Consider the following 23886-nt stretch of genomic DNA (forward strand, 5'->3'; position numbering starts at 1 on the left):
TTCTGAAGGGAGGGTTCATCTCAGCTCTGGACACCTTAGAGGTGGTCCTGGCTGGGGTGGTCACTTTTCCCTGTTTTCACTAATTTTCCCACCAGATTTGCTGCCAAAAGTGGGGCTTTTGTCCGAGGGGTGGGCATCTCCACTAGCTAGAGTGCCCTGGGGCACTGTAACCCGAGGCTTGAGCCTTTGAAGCTCACCGCCAGGTGTTACAATTTCTACAGGGGGGGTGTGAAGCACCTCCACCCAGGACAGGCTTTGTTTCTGGCCACAGAGTGCACAAAAGCACTCCCCCAGGTGGTCAGAAACTCGTCTGAAAGTGGCATGCTGCCACAGACCGGTCAGTCCTGCACTAGCAGTTGGGCTAACATAGAGGGTGCATCTCTAAGATGCCCTCTGTGTGCATTTTTCAGTAAATCCCACACTGGCCTCTGAGTAGTTGATAACAATCTTCGCAGTATTCAGTGAAGCCATTATGTTGCTGTGGAGTTTGTAATGACAAACTCCCAGACCATATACTCAGTATGGCTACACTGCACTTACAATGTCTAAAAATTGACTTAGGCACTGTAGGGGCATATTGCTCATGCAGCTATGCCATCACCTGTGGTATAGTGCACCCTGACTTAGGGCTGTAAGGCCTGCTAGAGGGGTGACTTACCTATGCCACAGGCAATGGTTTGTGGGCATGGCAACCTGAGAGGGTTGCCATGTTGACTTTGCCTTTTTCTCCCCACCACCACACACACACCACCACACACAAGCTGCCAGGCAGTGTGCATATGCTGTGTAAGGGGTCCCCTAGGGTGGCATAATATATGCTGCAGCCCTTAGAGACATTCCCTGACCACAGGGCCCTTGGTACCATGGCTGTGCTAATTGTTGAAGCAAAGGTACAGTTTTAGGGAAAGAACACTGGTGCTGGGGCCTGGTTAGCAGGGTTCCAGCACACTTTCAATCAAAGTTAGCATCAACACTAGGCAAAAAGAGGGAAGGTAACCATGCCAACAGTTTGGACAGGACTGCTCCTATCCCATGTTCAGAAGCATCTGTTTGCACAATGAATTGCTTAGAATAATCTGGAGCTTTAAGAACTGGTGCGGTACACATTGCTTCTTTTAGGGTGTCAAAGGCCTCTTGACAGTCAAGGATCCAGTTTATCTTCCTTGGCATCTTCTTTGAGGTCAGTGAGGGGAGTCAGAATGGACCCATATCCCTTCACAAACCTCCAGTAGTACCCAGTCAAGCCAAGGAATGCCCTGACTTTGAGTCTGGGTTTTTGGAGCTTCCCAGTCCAGAATTGTCTGGATCTTGGGTTGTAAAGGTTACACTTGGCCTCCATCTACAAGGTGGCCTAAATGTACAACTGTGCCCTGCCCTATCTGGTATTAAGATGCTTTGATAGAGAGGCCTGCTGTTTGCAAGGCCTGCAAAACCTTCCCCTGGTGGACCAGGAGTTCCTGCCAGCTGGAGCTAAAGATATCAATATCATTTAGATATGCTGCTCTAAAGAAATCCAAACCAGCAAGGACTTGATTCACCAACCTTTGGAATGTGGCAGGAGCATTCTTTAAGCCATAACAGTGAACTGATAATGTCCATCAGGTGTAGAGAATGCTGTCTTTTCCTTGGCTCCAGGTGCCATCTTAATTTGCCAGTACCCTGCAGTTAAGTCAAAGGCACTTAGAAGTTTGGCTGCACCTAACTTAGCAATTCATTCATCTGCTCTGGGTATGGGGTGTGCATCTGTCATAGTGACAGAATTGAGTCTTCTGTAGTCCACACAGAACCTCATTTCTTTCTTGCCATCTTTGGTATGAGGTTTGGGGACCAAGACCACTGGGCTAGCCCTGGGACTGTCAGAGTGCTCTGTTACCCTAACTCCAGCATCTTATGGATTTCCAGTTTGATGCTATCTTTGACTTGGTCAGGCTGTCTATAGATTTTGTGCTTGACAGGTGAACTGTCTCCTGTGTCTGCATCATAGGTACATAGATGTGTCTGACCAGGGGTCAAAGAGAAGAGCTCAGCATACTGCTGTAGGACTTGCCTGCAGTCAGCTTGCTGTTGGGCAGAGAGGGTGTCTGAATAGACAACTCCATCTACTGATCCATCTTTAGGGTCAGTTGAGAGGAGGTCAGGGAGAGGTTCGCCCTCTGCTTCCTGATCCTCATCAGTAACCATCAGCATTGTTATGTCTGCCCTATCATTGTAGAGTTTCAGGCGGTCAACATGGATCACCCTCTTGGGTGTCCTGATAGTGCCCAGGTCCACTAAGTAAGTGACCTGACTCTTTTTCTCTAGGACTGGGTAAGGGCCACTCCATCTGCCCTGCAGCGCCCTGGGAGCCACAGGCTCGAGAACCCAGACTTTCTGCCTGGGCTGGAATTCAAGCATTGCAGCCTTTTGGTCATACCACAACTTATGGAGTTGTTGGCTGGCCTCAAGGTTTTTGGATGCCTTTTCCATGTACTCAGCCATCCTGAAGCAGAGGCCAAGCACATAGTCCACCACATCTTGTTTAGGCTCATGGAGAGGTCTCTCCCAGCCTTCTTTAATAAGTGCCAGCGGTCCCCTTACAGGATGGCCAAACAGAAGTTCAAAGGGGGAAAACCCTACTCCCTTCTGAGGCACCTCTCTGTAGACGAAAAGCAGGCATGGCAAGAGGACATCCTAGCTCCTTTTGAGTTTTTCAGAGAGCCCCATGATAATGCCCTTCAATGTCTTGTTCAATCTCTCAACAAGTCCACTGGTTTGTGGATGGTATGGTGTGGTAAACCTATACGTCACCCCACACTCATTCTACATATGTTTGAGGTGAGCTGACATGAAGTTGCTACCTCTGTCAGAAACCACCTCCTTAGGGAAACCCACTCTGGTAAAAATACTAATTAGGGTTTTGGCTACTGCAGGGGTAGTAGTTGACCTAAGGGTAATTGAATCAGGGTATCTAGTAGCATGATCCACTACTACCAGTATGTACTGATTCGCTGAGGCTTTGTGAAGTTCAAGTGGACCAGTAATGCCCACACAAGCCTTCTCAAAGGGTACCACCACCACTGGAAGTGGAATGGGGGGGGCCTTTGGATGGCTACTCATCCTACCAATGGCTTGAGAAGTGACACAGGAGCTACAAAACTCCCTTACTTTCTGGGACATGTTGGGCCAATAAAAATGGTTCACAAGTCGGTCCCATGTCTTGGTCTGTCCCAAATGCTTAGCTAGGGGGATGTCATGGGAAAAAGTGAGGATAAACTGTCTAAACTACTGAGGCACTACCACTCTCCTAGTGGCACCAGGTTTGGGATCCCTGGCCTCAGTGTAAAGGAGCCCATCCTCCCAACTGACCCTGTGGGAGCCACTGACATCTTCCTTCTCCTGTTCAGCAGCTTGCTCTCTCAGGTCTTCAAGAGTGTGACAAGCCTTTCGTCCCTGGCACTGCGGTTCACTTGTGGGTCCCCCTGGGCCCGAGAGCTCTACCTGATAAGGTTCTAGCTCCATGGACTCAGTTCCCTCAGGGGATAAGACATCTTCCTGAGAAGAGAGGTCTTGCTGTTCAGAGGCTGGTCCTCCAGTCCTCTTACCTTTTCTCTTGGAAGGTTTAGCCATTATTCCAGGCTCCAAAACTTCTTTTTCATCCTGTGCTCTGCTCCATGCTCTGGTTTTCACACACACTCCAGTTCAGGGATACCCAGCATGGCTGCATGGGTTTTGAGTTCTACCTCAGCCCATGCTGAGAACTGCAAATCATTCCCTAGGAAACAGTCTGCTGGGATTGCAGAAGAGACCACTACCTGTTTCCCCTCTCCATTCTAAAATCACCATAGTCAAGGGATGGACTTAAGTCACATTGTCAGCATTGGTAACTGGATAAGTTTGTCCAGCCAAATACTGTCCTGGTTAAACCAGTTTCTCTGTCACCACGGTGACACTGGCACCTGTATCCTTCATGGCTTCTAACTTTGTCCCATTTATCAAGAGCTTCTGCCTGTATTTTTGCATGTTAGGCGGCCAGGCAGCTAGTGTGGCTATATCCACCACACCCTCAGAGACTAAAGTAGCTTCAGTGTGAACCCTGACTGGCTCTGGGCACACTGTTGATCCCACCTGGAGACTGGCTATTCCACTGGAGTAGTACTAGTGGGACTTTTCTTGGGACAGGCCATGTCTCCAGTTTGGTGTCCATGCTCTCTACAGTTGTGACACCAGACCTTCTTGGGATCAAAGTTTTTACCATTGTGCCCATTTGTGGACTGTGAAGAGGCTTGTGCCCACCCTCCTGAGCAGGTTTTTGGGGCCCTTAAGAAGACTTTTTGTTTTTGTCCTTATGTGTCTCACCACCTTTCCTCTGGGGAGACTTATTGACCCCTTTCTTTTGGTCATCCCCTGTGGAAGTCATGGTCACCCTAGTCTTGACACAGTGGTTTGCCTTCTTTCCCAATTATGGGAGAACATTTGACCTAGGTCTACCAGATGTTGATGCAACTTATCATTGAAGCAGATACTTAACAGGTGTTCCTTCATAAACAAATGATAAAGCTCATCATAGTCATGCACTCCACTGCCAGTTATCCAACCATCTAGTGTTTCACTAAGTAGTCAACAAAATCAACCCAGGTCTGGCTCGAGGTTTTGTGAGCCCCCTGAACCTAATTCTATACTCCTCAGTTGTGAATCCAAAGCCCTCAATCGGAGTAGCCTTCATGAGGTCATAGGATTCTGCATCTTTACCAGAGAATATGAGGAATCTATCCCTACACTTACAAGTGAACATTTCCCAAAGGAGAGCTCCCCAGTGAGATCTGTTTTAACTTTTTGGTTGCACAAGCTCTCTCAAAAGCTGTGGACCACTTGTTGATATCATCACCTTCTTTATATTTTGAGACAATCCCTTTGGGGATTTTTAGGATGTCAGTATTCTCTCTGACACTATTTATGTTTCTGCCACCATTAATAGGGGCTAAGCCCATTTCTGCTCACTCCCTTTTTGTAGCTAGGAGTTGTTGCTCCAAAGCTAACTTTTTGGCCATTCTTGCTAAAAGGATGTTCTCTTCATTGAGGCTGCCCTCAATGTTTCCAGGGGAGCTGTACTCCCCTGTGGAAGATCCAGATCCAGTGAGTTCTATCCTTGGAGACAAGGGTCTGGGGACCCTGGTCTCCCTAGTTAGGTGAGGATAGGGGAGATCACCCACCTCATCTCTAACATCTTCCCTGACTGAGTGGAGTTGTTCCTCCTCGGCAGGGTGGTCCCTGGTGTACTCTGCGAAGAGCTCCTGGAGCTTGACCTTGGTAGGGTTTGAACCAGTTCTAATCTTTTTCAGCTTACAGAAGGATCTTAACTCTGCCATCCGTAGATGGAGCCCTTAGAGACCTTCCCTGGCCAAACGCCCTTGGTACAATGGATACCTTTTCCAAGGGACTTATCTGTGTGCCAGGGCTGTGCCAATTGTAGAAGCAAAGGTATAGTTTAAGGGAAAGAACACTGGTGCTGGGGCCTGGTTAGCAGGGTCCCAGCACACTTTCAATCAAAGTTGGCATCAACACTAGGCAAAAAGTGGGGTAGGGTAACCATGCCAACAGTAGCACTTTCCTACAACATGCCATAATGTGATACCTGACCAGTCTGCAAATTGCTTTCAGAGTGCAGGCCATGAGCAACGCATCATCTGCGTAAATGCGTAAAGTAATACAGGAATAGCTAAACTCCCAAACTTAAGTATTGGGAATTGCTGACTAAAGAAAAATTCAGATAGTTAATATAGATAACAAATAACAAGAGGGGGCAAGTATGCAATCCTAACACACATCCCTAGCAAGTGAAAAAGGCTCAGACAGCTCCACAAACAGGCTGAAATTGTCTTTAGCAGCTATGTTTTCATGCAGAATATAAAGGAAGTTCACGATGGCCTCCTTGATGCCAAGGTCTAACAGCCACCAGAGCTGCGTGCAACTAACACAGTCAGAGGCTGTTAAGAGGTCCATGAAGGCCAAGTACAGTGGGCAGTGCCATGCTGTGTTATACTTGCCAATAATAAGAAGCAAGTTCAGGCACTATTCCACTTTACCCAGCCCTGACCAAAATCCATAATGACATGGGCTCAGAATCCTATGTTGGTGCTGCCATAGTTTCAAGCTGGAAAACACATTTCCATTGATCTTGACTGAGCTTTCAAGTAAAGATATGGGCCTCTAGTACTTAAGAGTGGTGTGGTCCATTTTTTTAAATATGGGAACAATAATTCAGAGGGCCCAGGAGCGAGGAACATAGCTATACAGAGAGTTGTTAAACGCGTTGGTGAACAAACCCTCCTATAGGTCGATATTGCTTTTAATGAGATTCATGGGCATACCATCTGGCCCAGGAACTATCACACATGGGTTTTGCCTTATTGCCTGCTCCGCTTCAAAGTAACAGTCAGTCTTGGGGTTACTTCCAATCTGTTCAGTAGTGACTTTATTAAGTTCCCCTCTTTCATAGGCCGAAAGATTAATTTACCATGAGTCACCTATTTGTTGCCATATATATTGCAACACAGAGTGTTAGATGGGACATCTCTTTGCCTGAATCTTTAAACAGTATCCCAAAACATTTTGCTGCTGTTATTGCGGCATCCTCCGTTGTTTCCCGCCTTATTAGACAGTTCATCCCTCCTCTTCTTTAAGATGGATTTGCCTCTGTGTGTTGTTGAACTTTGTACAGTATTCTTCAGTTGTAAGACCAAGGGCCTCATTACGAGTTCGGCAGACGATTTAGACCGTTTGCCGAACTTCCGATGGGAAGGTTGCCGCCATAGTGGCTGCCTCCCCACCGGGCCCATTAAGAGTGTCCCGTTGAGTTTCCGCCTGCTGGCCTAGCAGGAAACAGTGTACAGCATTGTCAGGATCGTAATCGAGCCGGCGGCAATGCTGTAGGATGGAGGGACACCAGCATCCTCGAATTGGTCATTGACTGCAAAGCACAATGGGCCCACTGCACCTGTTCTTCGCCAACCTTTTCATGGCAGTGCTACCGCCATGAAATGGCTGGCGGAGAACAAGGTTGTAATCCCCAAGGTAGTGCTGCTTGAGGCGCTGGCTTGGTAGAATAGGAGTGCCACCCACCGCCAGACCACTGGGATCCCTGATCCTGGCGGATCTGGCGGTCCCACTGCAGCTCAAACGCCATGGTTGTAATGTGGCGGTCCGACCGCCACTGCAAGTCTGGCGGTCTAGTGACCACCAGACTTGTAATGGGGGCCTAAGTGTCTACACTAGTGTGAGTGAATGAATCTGATATCTCCTCTTCTAGAATCAGGAGTCAGGGCTCAACAAATCTCCTCGAAAAATCTACTCAACCACTCGCTGTGGCAAGTTTTATTTTATGAGGTTAGATTCCACTCGACCCTTCTGGCAAGTGAAAAAAAAACAGATGTTCTGTTCAGTTAGAAACTGAATTAGCAATTAAGATGCCTTTAAATCTTATTCTTGTCACAGTTGCTCTGTGTTCAGAGACAGAGGTCAAAAGTCAGTTTGTCTTCTTGCAATGCAAATACTTTTCCTTGTGACTGCAGAGTTCCAGGATTTTGTAAGGTGAACTGTCTGACCTATGTGAAATGAAAGGCTTTTGGTATCAGGTTTTTACAAACACACAACATTTATATAACTAAGTAAACTTTACAAATATTTCAAAATATATTCAGTAGCTGTAAAATACTATTTCTTGTACTTCTGTGTGAAGAAAACAATATTTTAATAGGATGGTAAAAAAAACAGTCAGAGCACTTTACTTGGTGATGTGCAAATGATAAATGTTTTCTGAAACACAGTTTGTTTTCACAGTTTATTGTCAATACTCTACATAGTTTTATCAGTAAAGCTGCAAGTTAGTGGGAGGGTTTTTGACATTTCATGGAAATTTACTGTCTGTAAATGACAGTGCACTATGACATCATTCTTTAAACATAAACTGAGAAACACTCCTGCCCTGATGGCAAAGCCATTAATAAACTTAGAGGCAAGTCACGCACGGATCATGTGTACCCTGTATTTGGGCTAGATGTAGTATACAATGAGCAAACGTTGAGTGTATTTAATTTTTAAAAAAGAGGATTTATTTTTTACAGCAGAAATGCCGAACTCACATATTTGAAGATGCACCCATTTGTGAGAACGAATAAAAAGGCAACTGTAAAATACAATATTTGCCTAAGCTCACATAATTTGAGACCCAATTCCGGGTCAAGTACATGACGGTTAGTTTGAGTAGTTTATTCAAGGTACTCAACCTGCAGGTCTAGTAACATTATTATTATTTTTTGAGGCCTGGGAGTGTATCCCTCCCCATTGTAGGCAGCCATCCCCACAGTAATGCTCCCCAGTGTTGTTTGTCTACCCTACACATCTTCAATGCTCTCTCATAGGAAGGGAACCATTTAATAATTTCATCTCTTTTTCAAAGCCACTTACCACACCTTTGGGCAAGTGGGGGAGGGGGAGAGTGCCCCCCTTATAGACACCTCACATTTGCTGCCACCATCTTAGCTGGATGGCACAAGTCTCAATATGGCCTTTATTTCCTTGAAGGCAAGGTTATTTTCCTTCAGTGGCAACTTCCTTTCTTCCAAAACTATAGCAGCCAGCTTGGCATGAATCTTACCTTCCAACTTCTTGTTGTTGTATTCCAGCTGGCAGACTACCTGTTTTATTTAAAAAAAGGGATGGTGGACTCTTCAGATGGGACATAAGGTGGTTACATTTTATACATATTTGTGGATTGAGGAACTGTTATACAACCTTATGCACTCATGAATTTAGCCTAAATTTATTTGCACATTTTGTGGCAGCCTATCTTATACTGTGTGTAATACAATTTTAAAATTATGACTTACATATTCATAGTGCAATCTGTTGCAGACTTGGACCTCGTAGCACTAAAAATACACAAGTCGCTGTTCCCCACTGAACCAATCAGGATTATTTCTGTGGCTTTCTGGTGATACACAGACATCAGCAGTGATTGAATAAACCAGTTGATATCTCATTACTAAAATAGTGTATTTCCCACTGATTAGGTTAAGTTGCATTTATTTTAAATTTAAGGTGTACATTATTTTCTGTCTATATACGCGAATGTAAAAGACTTACAAAAAAGTTACAGCATATTTTGTTCTGTTTGGCCCCATCTTTGAGCCTTCCTTCATCCTCATTCCAGTCAGGATCACACTTCCCATACGTTTTATGCATTTCAACCATTGACTATGTCCTGTTTAAATATGTTGTATAGCTCACATGTGAAACACTAGTGATGTTGTCTTCGGAAAAGCTTATTTGTGCTCCCCATAGCATTGTTTTATTACCCACAAGTTTACATGAATAAAAGAGAAAACAAAATATAACAGAGCTTGGGACAGGTGTATGCTCTTCAAGAGTTCTTCAAAAAACTACAGACAGGCCTCTCTTCCTTGCTCCCCCCAGGCTTCTAGTAAATCCAGTCCACAGAGACAGAGGAGCAGGAGGAGAAGTGGCCATAGGCTATGGCCCTCATTATGAACTTGGCAGTCCGTTCCACACCGCCGGCGGTGGCGGTAGAAACCGCCAACAGAGGAGCGGGCCGGACCGCCCAAAAATTAAACCAAACGAAACACACGCATCCCGCGCACCACCAACTGCCAGGAAAAGAGTCCCGCTGATGACGGCAGAGTCCGCCCACAGGCCGTTGGAAAGGCCCAACCCGCCCATCAAATTATGAACCACCATTCCACCGCCAGTTCCGGGGCTGGAACCACCGCCACACAAAGCCAGGTGGAAAAGAAGGAAACACTCACCGGAGTTCCACAAAACGTGCAGCAGCAGCCATGGACAGAGAGCTGCAGATCATGCCAGCCTTGCTCCTTGCCATATATCTACACGACCGAGACCGCCGACGAAGACGACGACGGTAAGTACTGCAACCTACAACACAAGGGAGGAAAGGGCAAAGTTACATACCCACCCACTCCACCGACCCCGCAACGCCCCCCCCAACCCTTCCCAGCAGCACAAGTCAGACACCCCACACCAAGAGGGACATACCCGACCGAAGGCTACTGCAACTTGGCCATAGTTCATACAATAACCCCATACCCATAAATATCCAGGGTGGAACTGCGTGCAGCCCAAGCACAGGCCACACAGAAACTTTATTATGTAGCTCAGTGAGTTAAATGGTGCCAACAGGGCCAATGGCTAGTCCATCAAAAGTCATTTTTCCTTCGCCACAACTGGCCACACCTGACTCCCACAAGTGCTGGGTACTCCACTGAACGGGGCACAATATGGGGATCCAGGCACCTCACGGAAGAGGGGTGGGGTTGGGTTGGAGGGGAATTTACGATGGGGGTGGGACTTAGACTTGCGCGAGGAGGTTGGAGGGGGGGTGGGCTTCTCCGTTGAAGGGGGTGGGGTCTGTTTGGCTCAGGCGGAGCAGGATGCCTTAGGCTCTGAGTGGGCCTTCTTCACCGGAGAAGGGGCACGGGAATGGGAAGGCTGGACCGGGGTGGGCTGCGATGTGGAAGGAGCGGAAAGGGAAAGGAGGTGGGCCCGTTTCAAGACAAGACGGGGTGGGCCAGTGGGTTCAAACAGATCTGCACGGGAGAGGAAACTTTTTTGGGAGCAATTGGGGTGGGCGTGGATGAGGGCGTGGGAGTGGAGGCAGAGGGAGTTGATGTATGGGGTGTAGGTGTGCGTGTAGTGGGTGCAGGTGACTGCTCAGTATGCTGTGGTGTGGTGGATGTGTGATGGGTGGGTGTCTTGCTGCGTTTTAATGTTTTGGGAGGTGGGGGGTGGACACAGTGGGAGAAGACCGACAGCTAGTGTGGATGTATGTTGGGTGGGTGTGCTGCATGTGTCAACTACAGTGGAGGTGGTGAGTGCAGGTGTGGTGTATGGGATGCATGTATGGCTGTCTGCTATTGTGGTGAGTGCAGGAACAGGAGTGCAGGAAGAGGAGCAGTAACAGTGAGTGAAGGTGCAGTGCATGAGGGTGTGGGTGTAGAGGGAACAGACAGGGAGGTGGAAGAGGCGGGCACACTGGGGGAAGTGGACGTTGTTGTGTGTGCAGATGTCTGTTGGCTGTGTGAATGCTTGTGGTGGGAGGTGTGGTGCTTGTGTTTGGAAGTGTGCTTCTTGTGTGTTGATGTGCCTGTAAGCGGGTCTGATTGTGTGCTTTGGACGGGTGAAGGGAGTGGAGTGCTGGAAGGGGTAGAGGAGGTTGAAGGGGGGATGAAAAGGCTATGGAAACTGGCTGCCATCCAAGAGGAGGCCAGAGCCTGAAAAGATCTCTGTAGGGCAGACACAGCACATTGGTATGCTGCACCTCAGAAGCCAGACCCTGGATGGTATTGACGATGGTTGTCTGCCCTACAGAGATGGTTCTCAGGAGGTCAATAGCCTCTTCTGTGAGGGCAGCAGGGCTGACTGGGGCAGGGGAGGAGGTGCCTGGGGCGAAGGAGACGCCCACCTTCCTGGGTGGGCGGGCACGGGTAACTCAGTGGGGAGCAGAAGGGAGGGCGCTGATGGTATGGGAGGTGGCAGAAGATCTCACAGTCGTGGTTTGTCCACTAGTGTCCGCCACCGCCAGAGGACCCCCAACGGAGGAGGTCTCAGAGTCACTACCTCCTGTGGTAGTAGCCTCCCCGTGGAAGTCCCCTCGCCCTCCCACCCACTGGTCCCCTGGGCGTCCATTGTCTCTGCCTCGGAGGATCCGTAGGCTGCTGCCTCCCCACTTGCCGGTGCCTCAGCTCCCTCGCCTGATATTGATGCTGTACCAGACAAACACAAGAGAACAGGGATGGGGAGACAAAACAGGAGAGACTTTTGTAAGTAGGTGAATGCTGATACACAATGGCCAGACATACACCTACCCAGCAGGCACACCCAACAGGCAGCTCCGTGCACTAGGCCCATGGCCCTGACTACTGAGCAGTATACTGACCTACACCCATATCCTGAAATTGTATTAGAGCTGAGGTAGGTGAAACCTGACAGGGACACCCCTACACCCTTTGGGGAGCAGACAGTAGCTGGACACCAGTCAAAATCCCTGCTCTAAGCACCATGAGCCCTATCACCCACACACTCATTCTTCCAGGCTGAAGTATAGGCTGTGAGTACTCACCCCCTTGTGACTGCTGTGCAGCCTTCAAGCGCCGATCCAGGTCTGGGTACGTCACTGCCAGGATCCTTCGCATGAGGGGGGTCAGTGCCCGACGGGCACCCCTTCCACTTTGGGAGGACTTCCCCAGCTGGGCCTCAATGATCTTCTGCGCCCAGCGCTGCAGGTCCTACCACCTCTTTCCACAGTGGGTGCTCTGCCGGTTGTAGACCCCCAGGGTCCGTACCTCCTTGGCGATGGCATGCCAATGTGCCCTCATCTGGTGGGCGCTGACCTAGTAGGGTGACACAGAAATGGAACACAGAGGTTAGGCACCTGCACGATGGCAACAGCTGGCAGATTGTCAGACATAGGACAGACAGTACTCTCAGACATGCAGGACAGTGGCACGCAGCATTCCATGCACCAAGCCTCATCCTGGCTCACAGGAGCACACATCTGTGCAATCCTCTCCATCCATCACTCACACAGTGCCCCCCAAACCCAGACTCAACTGTACCTCTGGCCGACCGTAGAGTCTGCCGTACAGGGGCAGGACCCCTTCCACCAGTTTCTCCAGTTCTTCCTGGGTGAAGGCCGGGGCCCTATCCCCTGCACCACGTGGAACATCCAAAGCCAGAGGCAGGCCACAGCAGTACACAGTGTGGAGTACTTGTCCACACAGGATCAGGCAGTCAAGTGATCAAACGATGACGAACGCGCATACGTTCCGCGGCGGTATGCACCGTCACCGCCGGCGGCGATCATGATACACCAGGATTTCCCATTGGCATCCATGTTATCCAATGAGGGTGCGAACATTGGTCAACACCGCCATACGCTGTGACGTCAACCGCTAGCGGTATTAGATCACTTCCACAATAAAGGGGCAGAACTAAATTGGGCAGACATTTTGCCATCAACTAGGCATCTCGAAATTCTTACTACTCAAGTGCTGGCCCTACTAGCCATATGAAGCACCTAGGCCTCTATCCATTGAGTATATAATCACACATGATTTACTCCGTTTCCTCCTAGTGATGTACAGGTACACCTGTCAGGTTGCAGTTATTGTACAGACACTACTATGAAGAATGCAGTGCATGTATGTAGCAAATATGCCAGTGTATGTGTGCACATCACTCCTTTTTCTTACCCCTCTTAGATGCCGACCCTTGTGGCGAGGAAGGGCACCATCAGTGTACAGACCACTTGTGGATATGGGGACCATGGTGGAGCTTCAGTCAGATCATAATCACCTGCAGACTCACAGGTGCAACTATTCAGGACCTATGTGCATTACTGGATCCTTAACTGACTTCCGGAAATCGTAATCAGCATGCCATTCCAACTGAGGTGCAGCTGCTATCCGCACTCCATTTCCTGGCCACAGGCTCTTTTCAAGTGACAGTGGGCATGGGTGCTTGTTTCTCACAGCCAATGTTCAGCCAGGTACTGACAAGATTTCTGAATGCATTTGTACAACATCTGCAGTCCAATGTGCGATTCCCCCAAAGTGCTGACCTCCCTGCCATCAAGCCTGACTTCTAAGCCTTTGCAAACATTCCCCATGTCATAGGTGCCATTGATGGCACCCACATAGCTATCATCCCCCCAAGAGTGAGTGAACAGGTGTACAGAAACAGGAAGAACTTTCACTTCATGAACATCCAATTGGTATGTACTGCAGACAGTACATATCCCATGTGAATGCCACATTTCCAGGTTCTGTCCATGATTCATTTGTTTTGAGGAACAGTAGTGTGCCACAGAAGATGGAACAACTACATGAGGACAGAGGGTGGATCATAGGTAAGTTTGCCTGTCACTAACTGACACATTGCAGAGAACCACCCTGTCTGATTAAGGGGCATAACAATGACGACTCTGTATTGCACCATTTTCTAGGTGATTCTGGCTATCCAAACTTGCATTGGCTCCTGACACCAGTGAGGAATCCCAGGACGGATGCAGAGAGGAAATACAGTGAGGCCCATGGACGTACTAGGAGGGTGATAGAGCGTACTTTAGGTCTCCTGAAGGCTAGATTCCGGTGCCTACATATCTCTGGGGGTTCCCTGGCCTATGGGCCTGATAAGGTATGTAGAATAGTGGTGGCCTGCTGCATGCTGCACAACGTGGCAGTGAGACATTCAATCCCCATTTTGGAGGTGGAGGGTGCTGTAGGTCCTGATCAGTTACCTCAGAGAGGTGAGGAGAGTGATGGTGAGGATGAGGAAGGGGAAGATGTCAATTCCAGGAACCAACTAATTCCAGGAACCAACTGATACAACTCTACTTCCAATAACTGTGTGGGACTTAAGCCTGTAAATGTGGTTAGTGACTGATACTGTAAGTGTGCCATGTCATCTACGGGGAATTGGTCATGATAGGCGAGACATGGACTTCTTTAGCATTGTACTGACAGACAATATATGCATTCTCTCCTTGCCTAATTTGAAACACACATTACCACCACCATGCACAAATTGACAATAAAGTTTTTCCCTGCCAGTTGCATCCATACTCCACTTTGTTCAACATTGAAGACAGGGGACAGTGTTATAGGTGAGATATGTGGTTTATTGGTGGAATACAGTGAAATGTGCTATGTACAGTGATGGAAGTCGTAATGGTTGAGTGTCCTCAAAACCGACTTGGTGGCAGGCCTGTTTGATGTCATAGGTGGGTCTTATTTGTAGTTTAGTACTTTATTTAGCCCTCAGCTCAGTGTAGTTGGTGAATGGGTGGGATGGTTGCTTGGCAGTAGTAGCAGTGTCAATTGTTGGAGTGGGGCTTGTTCTTAGCTGGGTTTCCAGTGCCATATCTTGGCCTGAGACTACGTTTGGGTACCTGCTGTCGAGCTTCTTGAGGTGGCATGGTTGGGCCTTGTGATTCCTGGGAGGGTATTTCCTGTACTGTCTCACCTGCTTGGGTCATCTGTTGCTGGTTGTCGAGGGCTATTGTGGGTGCCTTTTGTCCGGTGTGGGTGTCCGAGTGTTTGTTGACCAACTGCAGCAGTGCTCCAGCAATGGTGGCCATTGTGGCATTGTGTTCTTTCCACTGCTCCATGGCCTGTTGGTGTTGTTCCAGCTGCATCCTTTGACTTTGCTCCAGGGTGGATACAATATGTTTCAACCTGTCTTGGGTATGTTGGTAGGCCCCCAGTACCTCTGCAATGATGTCCTGGGCTGCTGCATATATCCGGTGCCCTACCCCCTGACCCACTGGGTCACTTGACCTTGCCCTGGCCCCCTGTGCCTGTGTCCCCTGCTCAGGTCTTGATGTGCCACTTGTACTGGGGCCCTCGTCTTCCTGCATGTTGGAGGTGGGAGACTGTGGCCTCTGTAGCTGTGTTCCACCTGTTTGTGCCCTGGGTCCACTGGTGTGGCTACCCTCTCTTGGCCTGCTGGTCTTGACCGGGTGTTAGGGGTGACAATGTTTCCTGGGTGGGGCTGCTGCATGGTGAGCATCCAGGGCTGTGTGAGGGGCCTGCCTGCTCATCAGTGTCCAGGGATCCTTCACCAGTGTCCTGTGATGTGCCTCTGTCTCCCTGGAGTGCTGTGGCACTTCTTGTCCCCTCCATTAGGGTTGCATGGGTGGTGGTGCCTGTTGGTGGACATAGAAATGTATGTTACGTATGCATGAGGGTTTGAGGTTTACTGAACTGTGCAATTTTGTGCTGGTGTGCCTTCCAGTGGCCTTCCAGGGTGCCTTTGTGAGGTGGGCATTGCATTTAGTGGCAGAGGTGGGGTTACATTGTGGTGGGGGTTATTATTCCATTGTGGGTACGTGCAGGGGTGGGTGGCTGTGCACAGCGGGAGTGCTGTGGGCCTGGTAGTGAGTGGTGGGTGATGCAGGGTGGTGGATGTGGTGGGTAATGGCTGGGTGGGGTGTGGGTCTAGGTGGGTGTGGGTGGGGTGGGGTGGTGCATGCATTACAGATATGGTGTATATGGGGTAATTGTAGATGACTTACCCAAGTCCATTCCTCCTGTGAGTCCAGTGAGTCCCTCTGGGCGCAGGATGGCAAGTGCCTTCTCCTCCCAGTCTGTGTAGTCGGGTGGTGTTGGTGGCGGTCCTCCCCCAGTCTTCTGCACTGCGATGTGGTGCCTGGATGCCATGGCCCGGACCTTCCCCCGCAGGTCGTTCCATCTCTTGCGGATGTCGTCCCATGTTCATGGATGGTGTCCTGTTGCATTCACCCTATTCACAATGGTCTGCCACAGCTGCATTTTCCAGGTGATGGGTGTGTGCTGCACCTCGGACCCAAATATTTGCGGCTCCACTTTTAGGATCTCATCCACCATGGTCCTTAGATCCCTTTTGGTGAAGGGTGGATTTTTTGGGGGGGCATGGTCAGGGTGGTGGATGGCGTCGGGACTGGGGACAGGGCTTGGGTGCTCCTGTGTGGGTCGATATGCATGTCCTGTCTGCTGGCGTTCTCTGTCTGGCTCTGGTGCTGTCCGTCTTCTGGTCCTGGTTTCGTTGCAAGGGATTGTGGGGTGTGTCTGGGGGTGTTTTATGGTGTTTTGGATGTGTGTCAGGTGTGTGGGTGCTAAGCCTAGCCAATGTGTGCACTGGTTGTTGTTGGGCCCACTTGCTGCCCGTGGTGGTCGCAGCCGCCAGTGGTCATCCGGCCTCCACTGTCCGCCGAGGTGATTTGTGCATCATTATTTGGAGGGCGGGATGTTGGTGTGCTTGGCGGTGGCGGGGTGGGGTGGGCCGGGATTCCCGCCGACAGGGTCCTGGTGGGGAGTGGTGGTCTGGGAATTTTTGGCGGGGTTGGGTTTTTCGATCATTATATGGCGGATATCCATTTGCCGCCGCTGGCGGGATTCTGTTCACCGCCGCCACGACGATCGGCGGTCTTTACCGCCATGTTCATAATGACCGCCTATGTCTCTTGTCACCTCCTAACACATCGGCATCAGAAAGGCAGTAAAGAGGAATGCTGCACAATGAGGCACTCATAACATGCTGAATCTAAGCCTGCATTAGAGGAAAAATATTTTGAGAAAGAAAATGTTTTGGAGAAGTTTTGTGTTTTCTTTTTTTGCAGTGCCCAGACCTAATATTGCGGGCATTTCTCAGCCAATTTTGCTATAATTTTGCTAAATGACAATAAGCTGGCAGGTCTGACTGAGAGTGGTGTAGAAATCCTCCTTCCCGAATTCCCTGTTCAGCTTGAGCCTCCTCTGCTTGGCTACTCTCCTCAGTTCTGCCATGCGAAAGCAGTTCATGGGAGCTAAATTTACATACACAAAATTAATTCATAAAAAAAAAAAAAAAACAACTAAAGACCTTATTCCAATTAAAAATGTGTTTAATGATTTTTAATTTCGACCTTTAAAATGCATGTCACTGCTAAATACAAATTTCGGATCGCACCACTGACCGCCGGTGTAATAAAGTGGATTATTAATTAGGGTAGATGTGAGTGCATCACAAGGAATAAGAGTGCAAACTTGTCAGGGTAAAACAAAGTTTCAGTAATTTAAACCTGGGCTCAACTCCCTGGTTGCTTTGGCACACAGCAAACAGGCTTGACTTAGGAAAGCCTGTAAAGTATTCAGCAGTAACAACAGTTAAAAATTTGAAACACAACGCAATAAAAATCCCACAACCAATTGTCAGAACATTTTAACAAAGTAAATTGGCAAAAATCCAATAAGGGTAAGATATAAGATATGGATTTATAAAGATTTAAGGTCAAAAGCCCAAGAAAAGCAAAGTGCCAGTCAGTAGTCACTGTTTTCCAGGACGTATGCGCTCCTTGCGGCTAACTGGGATGGAACACAAGTTGAATACGCCAATTAGGATCATTTCAATCTTTTACTTTCTTACTCTGAAATGGAAGTTGAAATCGTCCAGCAGGACAAAGTTGCAAGGTGTATCTACCAAAGCCAAATAGCTGCTGCATGAAGTCCAGCAGAAGGTGTTGATTTTGGTGGAAAAAGCTGGGAGTAGGGGAAATTAAAATTTCATAGTCAGTAAAGTCACTGCACTGAGTGGATACTTGGTACACCTTCGCCCAGTCAGTCTTTTTTATGGAGCCCAAAATCCTGTAGCGGGGTGTTACAAATGGGGTCCCTGGCTTGGCAGTGGTATACACCCTTGTCCAAGTAGGGACCACAATCCTAGTCAGGGTAAGTCACAACACAATCCAAATTACCTTGTGCCCACACTCCGTTAGTTTGGCACTGAGCAGTCAGGTTTAACTTAGAAGGCAAGGAGTAAAGTATTTGTGCAGAACTTATACCATAACACAGTGAAAACACTGCAAAAAGACACCATAGAGGTTTAGAAAAAATAGAGAATATTAAATATTTATCTGAATAAAATACTGTTGAAACGAGGAAAATCCAATGTACACAAGCAAAGTTATGAATTTGAAAACATTCAATCCAACTAAAGGGCCTAGAAACACAATAGCTCCAACTGGGGCTATCACAGCGTCTTTGACTGAGTCGTTTCCAACAATCCGACACCACCGGTGCCGGTCACGGAGCCACACTGACCCCTAGTTACAGTACCTTTTGAAAATGAAGCACAACGACGTCGCACAGAGTCAGAAAGAGGTGCGGCTGGAGTCGGTGCGGCGTCAGTCCCTTCCGAACAAAGAGGCGTTAGTTCCGCGCTGCGAAACAGGTGGAGGTGAGGCGTTGGTTCCATCCGGATGCAGGGGGAGATGATGCAACGGCATCTGCGAAGTGTCAATTCCTTGTGACCCAGCTGGGCCTCTGGTTGTCGTCCATCAGGACGTGATGTGTTGACTTTGCAGTGTCACGATGACCCTAAGTGATGTCAGCGGAGTCACAACAATGCCGGCCTTGCATTGCAGGCCACGGTCGTTGCGTGCAGCGAGGTCCACGGGGCAGGAGCAGGCTGCGGCATCGCTGAAGTTGTTCCGGAGTCCTTGGAGTCGGGTACTAGCCAAGAGCTAATAGTTGAAGACTGTGCTGTCCTTGACACTTCAGAACAGGAGGCAAGTTCAATCCAAGCCCTTGGAGAGCACTTTTGAGGAAAGGCAGAGTCCTTCAAGCACAGTCAGAGGCCAGCAGGGCAACCACAGGGCAGCAGTCCTTCTCAGAAAAGCAGTCCAGGGGGTCCTTTGGGCAGCCAGGCAGGTCTTCTGACAGAGTTCAGGTGCAGGTCCAGAAGTGTCTAAGTTGGTGGGGTCAGAGACCCAGTTTATATACCCAAAAATGCCTTTGGAGTGGGGGAGACTTCAAAGAGTGGTTTTGAAGTGCACAAGTTCCCCTTTCACCCCAGTCCTGTCTGCCAGGGTCCCAGTGGGGGGTTATCAGTCCTTTGTGTGAGTGCAGGCCACTGGCCTTTGAAATGTAAGTGTCAGGCCCTCCACCCTTACAGCCCAGCAAGACCCATTCAGTATGCAGAGGTGACTGAGGGGGTCATTCTGACACCGTCAGGGCCGCGGTGGTGGTCAGACCTCCGCAGAAAGGGTGGTCCAACTGCCCCATTATGACCATTATGATTATGACCCATTATGATTATGACCACCATGGTCCAACCGCCGACGCCGTCAGGCTGCAGTCCTGGTGGTTGTGATCCGCCACAGCAGTGCTGCAAGCAGCGCTGTACTGGGGATTACGAGTCCCCATCGGCCAGCCTTTCCATTTGCGATTAACACCACCATGGAAAGGCTGGCGAATGGGGACGTCAGGGGGCCCCTGCACTGCCCATGCAATTACGGGCAGTGAAATGCACGATGGATGCTGTCGCACACGACACACCAAAACATTGCCGCCGGCTCAATTACGAGCCGTCGTCAACGTTGTGGTGAGTGTTCCGCTGGGCCAGCGGAACACTCCTAATATGGCAGGCAAAAGACCTTCAGTACTAGTGGTCTTTTGCCTGCAGCGGCTTCACTACCGAAGTCGGAATAACCCCCTGAGTGTCCTGTGTTTGTCTGGGTGAAATGCACAAGGGAGCTGTCAACCAGCACAGACAAGACGTTGGTTGGAGTCAGGCTACAAGGCACAGATGGTATTAAGTGCAGAGAAATGCTCACTTCCTGAAAGTGGCATTTCGAAAATAGTAATATAAAATCCAACCTCAGTAATAAGAAGGAATTTCTATTACCATTCTAGCCATACTAAATATGACCTGGTTACCCTTTTCAGATCAGAATCTACCACTCAAAAAGTATATGAGGGCAGGCCTACTGCTAATCTATGAAAGGAGCAGGCCTCACAGTAGTGGAAAATCAAATTCAGGAGTTTTTCACTTCCAGGACATATAAAACACATATGTACTTGTCCTGCCTTTTACCTACATAGCACCCTGCCCTTTGGGTTACCTAGGGCCTACCTTAGGGCTGACTTGTATGTAGAAAAAGGGGAGTTTAAGGCTTAGCAAATACTTTTAGATGCCAAGTCAAACTGGCAGTGAAACTGCACACACAGACCTTGCAATGGCAGGCCTGAGACATGGTTAAGGGGCTACTTATGTGGGTGGTACAATCAGTGCTGCAGGCCCACTAGTAGCTCTTAATTTACAGGCCCTGGCACATGTAGTGCAGTTTACTAGGAACTTATAAGTAAATCCAATATGCCAATTGGGGATGAACCAATGTTACCATGTTTAAGGCAGAGAGCACACGCACTTCAGCAAGTGCGGAGAGTCCTAAAACCAGCAAAACAGTGTCAGAAAAGTGGAGGGAAGCAGCCAAAAAGTTGGGGGATGACCACTCTAAGACTGCCAAGTCTAACATGGGGCAAGCCTGAAATGGATTTGATGAAGTTACTTCAAAATCGGACACCTTTTCAGCTATGTCTCAGTGATACTCTGGAGGTCTTGGAGGTCTAAACATTTTCTAAATCACAACTTTTCAGAGATTCTAAAGCAGCTGCTCTTGGTCACTTCTAAGGCACCCGGGATGGAGTGCATCCTGCCCGAGATTTAGGATGGGCAACAATAGTCATGGTACACAGGCACGGGAGGCTAAGCTGCACAAGCAAGGGTAGCTAAGCCTCCTGCTGCCCAATATCACTCCTGAACATGAAAACCAAGATTGTGGCAGAGGTACTTGCAAATTATCTGCTGCAAGTGGTGGACATGTTAGTGGCCCCTAATCAGTTGAGGCTTTATGCCCTCCAGGGCGATGAGGCACAACCTTTGTAGACTAACCGGATCCCTGGCACAATGTGACCGGATTGACAAGCTCACCATCTGCTTGCCCTAGATGCCGAAAAGGCATTTGATTTGTTAGAGTAACCCTTCTTAATAGTGTTACTGTGTAAAATAGAGATAGGACTGGAGTTCATGACCTTGGTGAAATTGTTATATAAAGACTCGATAGCCATGGTCAGGGCAGACAGGGCCTTCTCTAGAGAGGTTAGCCTAGGCAGAGGTACCTGGCAGGGCTGCCCACTGTCCCCCTTATTCTTTGCGATGGCAATTGAACCCCTGGCCAGCTGGGTGCGGAGTGATGTGCTGATACAGGGGCAAAAGGGGTGAGATGGGAACCTGACTAGGAGGACATGGTCTTTCTGTATGCTAACAACATACCCAGTGCTCAGAATCAACTGCCATAAGTCAATTGTATTTCCATTGTCAGAGGAAAAGAGGGAACAGGACTGGCACTATCCCCCAACATGACAATTTCAAATTTCAAGGTTTCACATATCTCAGGATCTTCGTCACAAAAGACCGAGACCTGGTGTGCATCCTTGACACCTACAAAATGGATGAAGTCCATTGGAAGAAACTGCCACTCTGCCTTATGGGTAAAGCTGTCCTATACCAAACAATTTATTTGCGGAAATTCCTTTATGTTCTACAAAACACCCAGGTTTTTCCTGGCATTCGCACATGTAACATGAGGGCCCAAAAAACTAGTGTACCAGGCACAGGGCTGCCCAAGGAAGTTTGAGAAAATATGGGGCCCATGGAGAAATGCTGAAGCTACTGATCCCTAGTGGGAGGCATGAGCGGGAGTCCCGGGGGGGAGTGCAGGGGACATAGAGGCGTGCTGTTCTACTGAATGGGGAAACACCATTTCATGTTCAGGAATGTATGAAGGGCCTAATCCACCGGGCGTACAACAGAGTTTCTGATACCATTATTACTGTAACTAGACTGATATGCTTCACAACTTTGTTTGCGGTTGGTGGCCCTACCACATGTTTGAATTAAATATCAATAAAAAGGTTTAAAAAGGAGATGGGCTTGGTTAATATTATGGAAGATCTTGACTTTAGTAGATATACCTGTTTGTTTCTCCACTGGGGTTTGTCACCAGCAGTATATTGCCCAGTCAAGGCATGGCTTAGTTGGTATGTAGCATGAGAAAAGGATTACAGGAGTGAAAACATGTAGGATCCTTGAAATTCCAATATGTGAAGCCCGTGATTGCCCTTGCAAATATGAGAAGATATGGAGACCATGGAAAAATTGTTCGGACTTACTCTGACCTTTGTAAATTTAAATTGTCTTTTTTTTAATGTAACACCACATTTCACCCAGAAATATGTGTAGGGAGATGTATATTTTTAGAGGTTGCTTCTTACTGTTACTAATGGAGGACACTGATCACAATAATGTTGTAAAGCACTGTGCTGTTGCTGAAGTTTCACTATGTATACTTGTATGTTTGAAAAAAAGTGATATAATTTAGGATATAACTTGGGAAATCATGACCGTAAATAGCAGATGAAGTTACAGTTGCATGGCTAGTCACAACTCTGTTATAACTACTGCCAGATGTTTGTACATTCATTTCTTATTTTCTTCCTTTCTTTTTTTCTTAGTTGGGGAAGAGATCGAAATGACTCCGATGGTGTTTGCAAAAGGATTAGCTGATTCAGGATACTGGGGAGACAAGTTCTTTGGAAGAATTGTGGCAGAGGATGTGAATGTAGGCAAAGGGTACCTGCGAAAGATATTGCGTGTAAAAGTCATTTATGGGTTGGAACCAATATTTGAGTCTGGCAAAACATGTATAATTAAGATACGCAACCTTATTACCTTCGGGACCAAGAACGAGAGCACTCTCCTTGAAAATAATTATGATTTAACTATTCAGGTATGTTTGTAATCTAATTTGAAGCATGAAGAATTACCTATAATTGCATTGTATTTTGTAATAGGAATCTACTGCATGGCCTAGGATGCAATGTACTAACACACTTCTCTTCATTCTGTTGGGGGTATATCAGCTCCAAAAGCACTAGCAGCACAGGCAGACGTACCACCACAGAGAGTCTCTAGAAGCGATTTGTCTAACAAGCACCAGTTAGCTATCACGTCAGGATGACCTTCTTTCAATTCAGACAATGACTCCATTACTTCTACTACTCCCTCTCTACTACACTCCACTGTTTGGTGGTGTATATATATATATATATATATATATATATATATATACATATATATATATACATAAATATATATATCACCATTTTGAGAGTGTGTCAATGCATCAAAGGTGACAAATGTATGCTGACTTGCACATTTCTCGCTTCTCTCTCTGTTCAACTGACTGTGATGTCAAAATGCTAAATGCTTCCACACATAAACTCTCTTCACTGGAAAAGCAAGCAATGGAGTCGGTCCCTCTTCTTCAAAGGGAGAAAGGCATTTATTCAAGATACCTTCTTATTCAGAAGAGGTGATCCAGACTACTATTCAGAACTATTGTAGGTCTAAAAGACTTGCCAATAAGTGGTACAGAAGAGAGAAGTTACGCATTCTTGCTCATCTCTAGAAATTTGCTCCTCTCAGACAAGGAGATTGGATTTGCGCAGTGAACTTAAT

General features: G+C 47.9%; 1 protein-coding gene across 2 annotated transcripts in view; it reads left to right on the forward strand.

The window, feature by feature from the left end:
• ALPK3 (alpha kinase 3) overlaps positions 1–23886 on the forward strand; it is a 996430-nt gene that overhangs the window by 785737 nt on the left and 186807 nt on the right. For both annotated transcript variants that reach the window (XM_069222021.1, XM_069222022.1), the window contains one exon: positions 22881–23155. In XM_069222021.1, coding sequence (XP_069078122.1) covers positions 22881–23155 — 275 coding nt within the window. The remainder of the gene's footprint in view (positions 1–22880; positions 23156–23886) is intronic.

The sequence above is a fragment of the Pleurodeles waltl genome, chromosome 3_1 (genome assembly GCF_031143425.1).
Source record: "Pleurodeles waltl isolate 20211129_DDA chromosome 3_1, aPleWal1.hap1.20221129, whole genome shotgun sequence".
NCBI lineage: Eukaryota > Metazoa > Chordata > Amphibia > Caudata > Salamandridae > Pleurodeles > Pleurodeles waltl.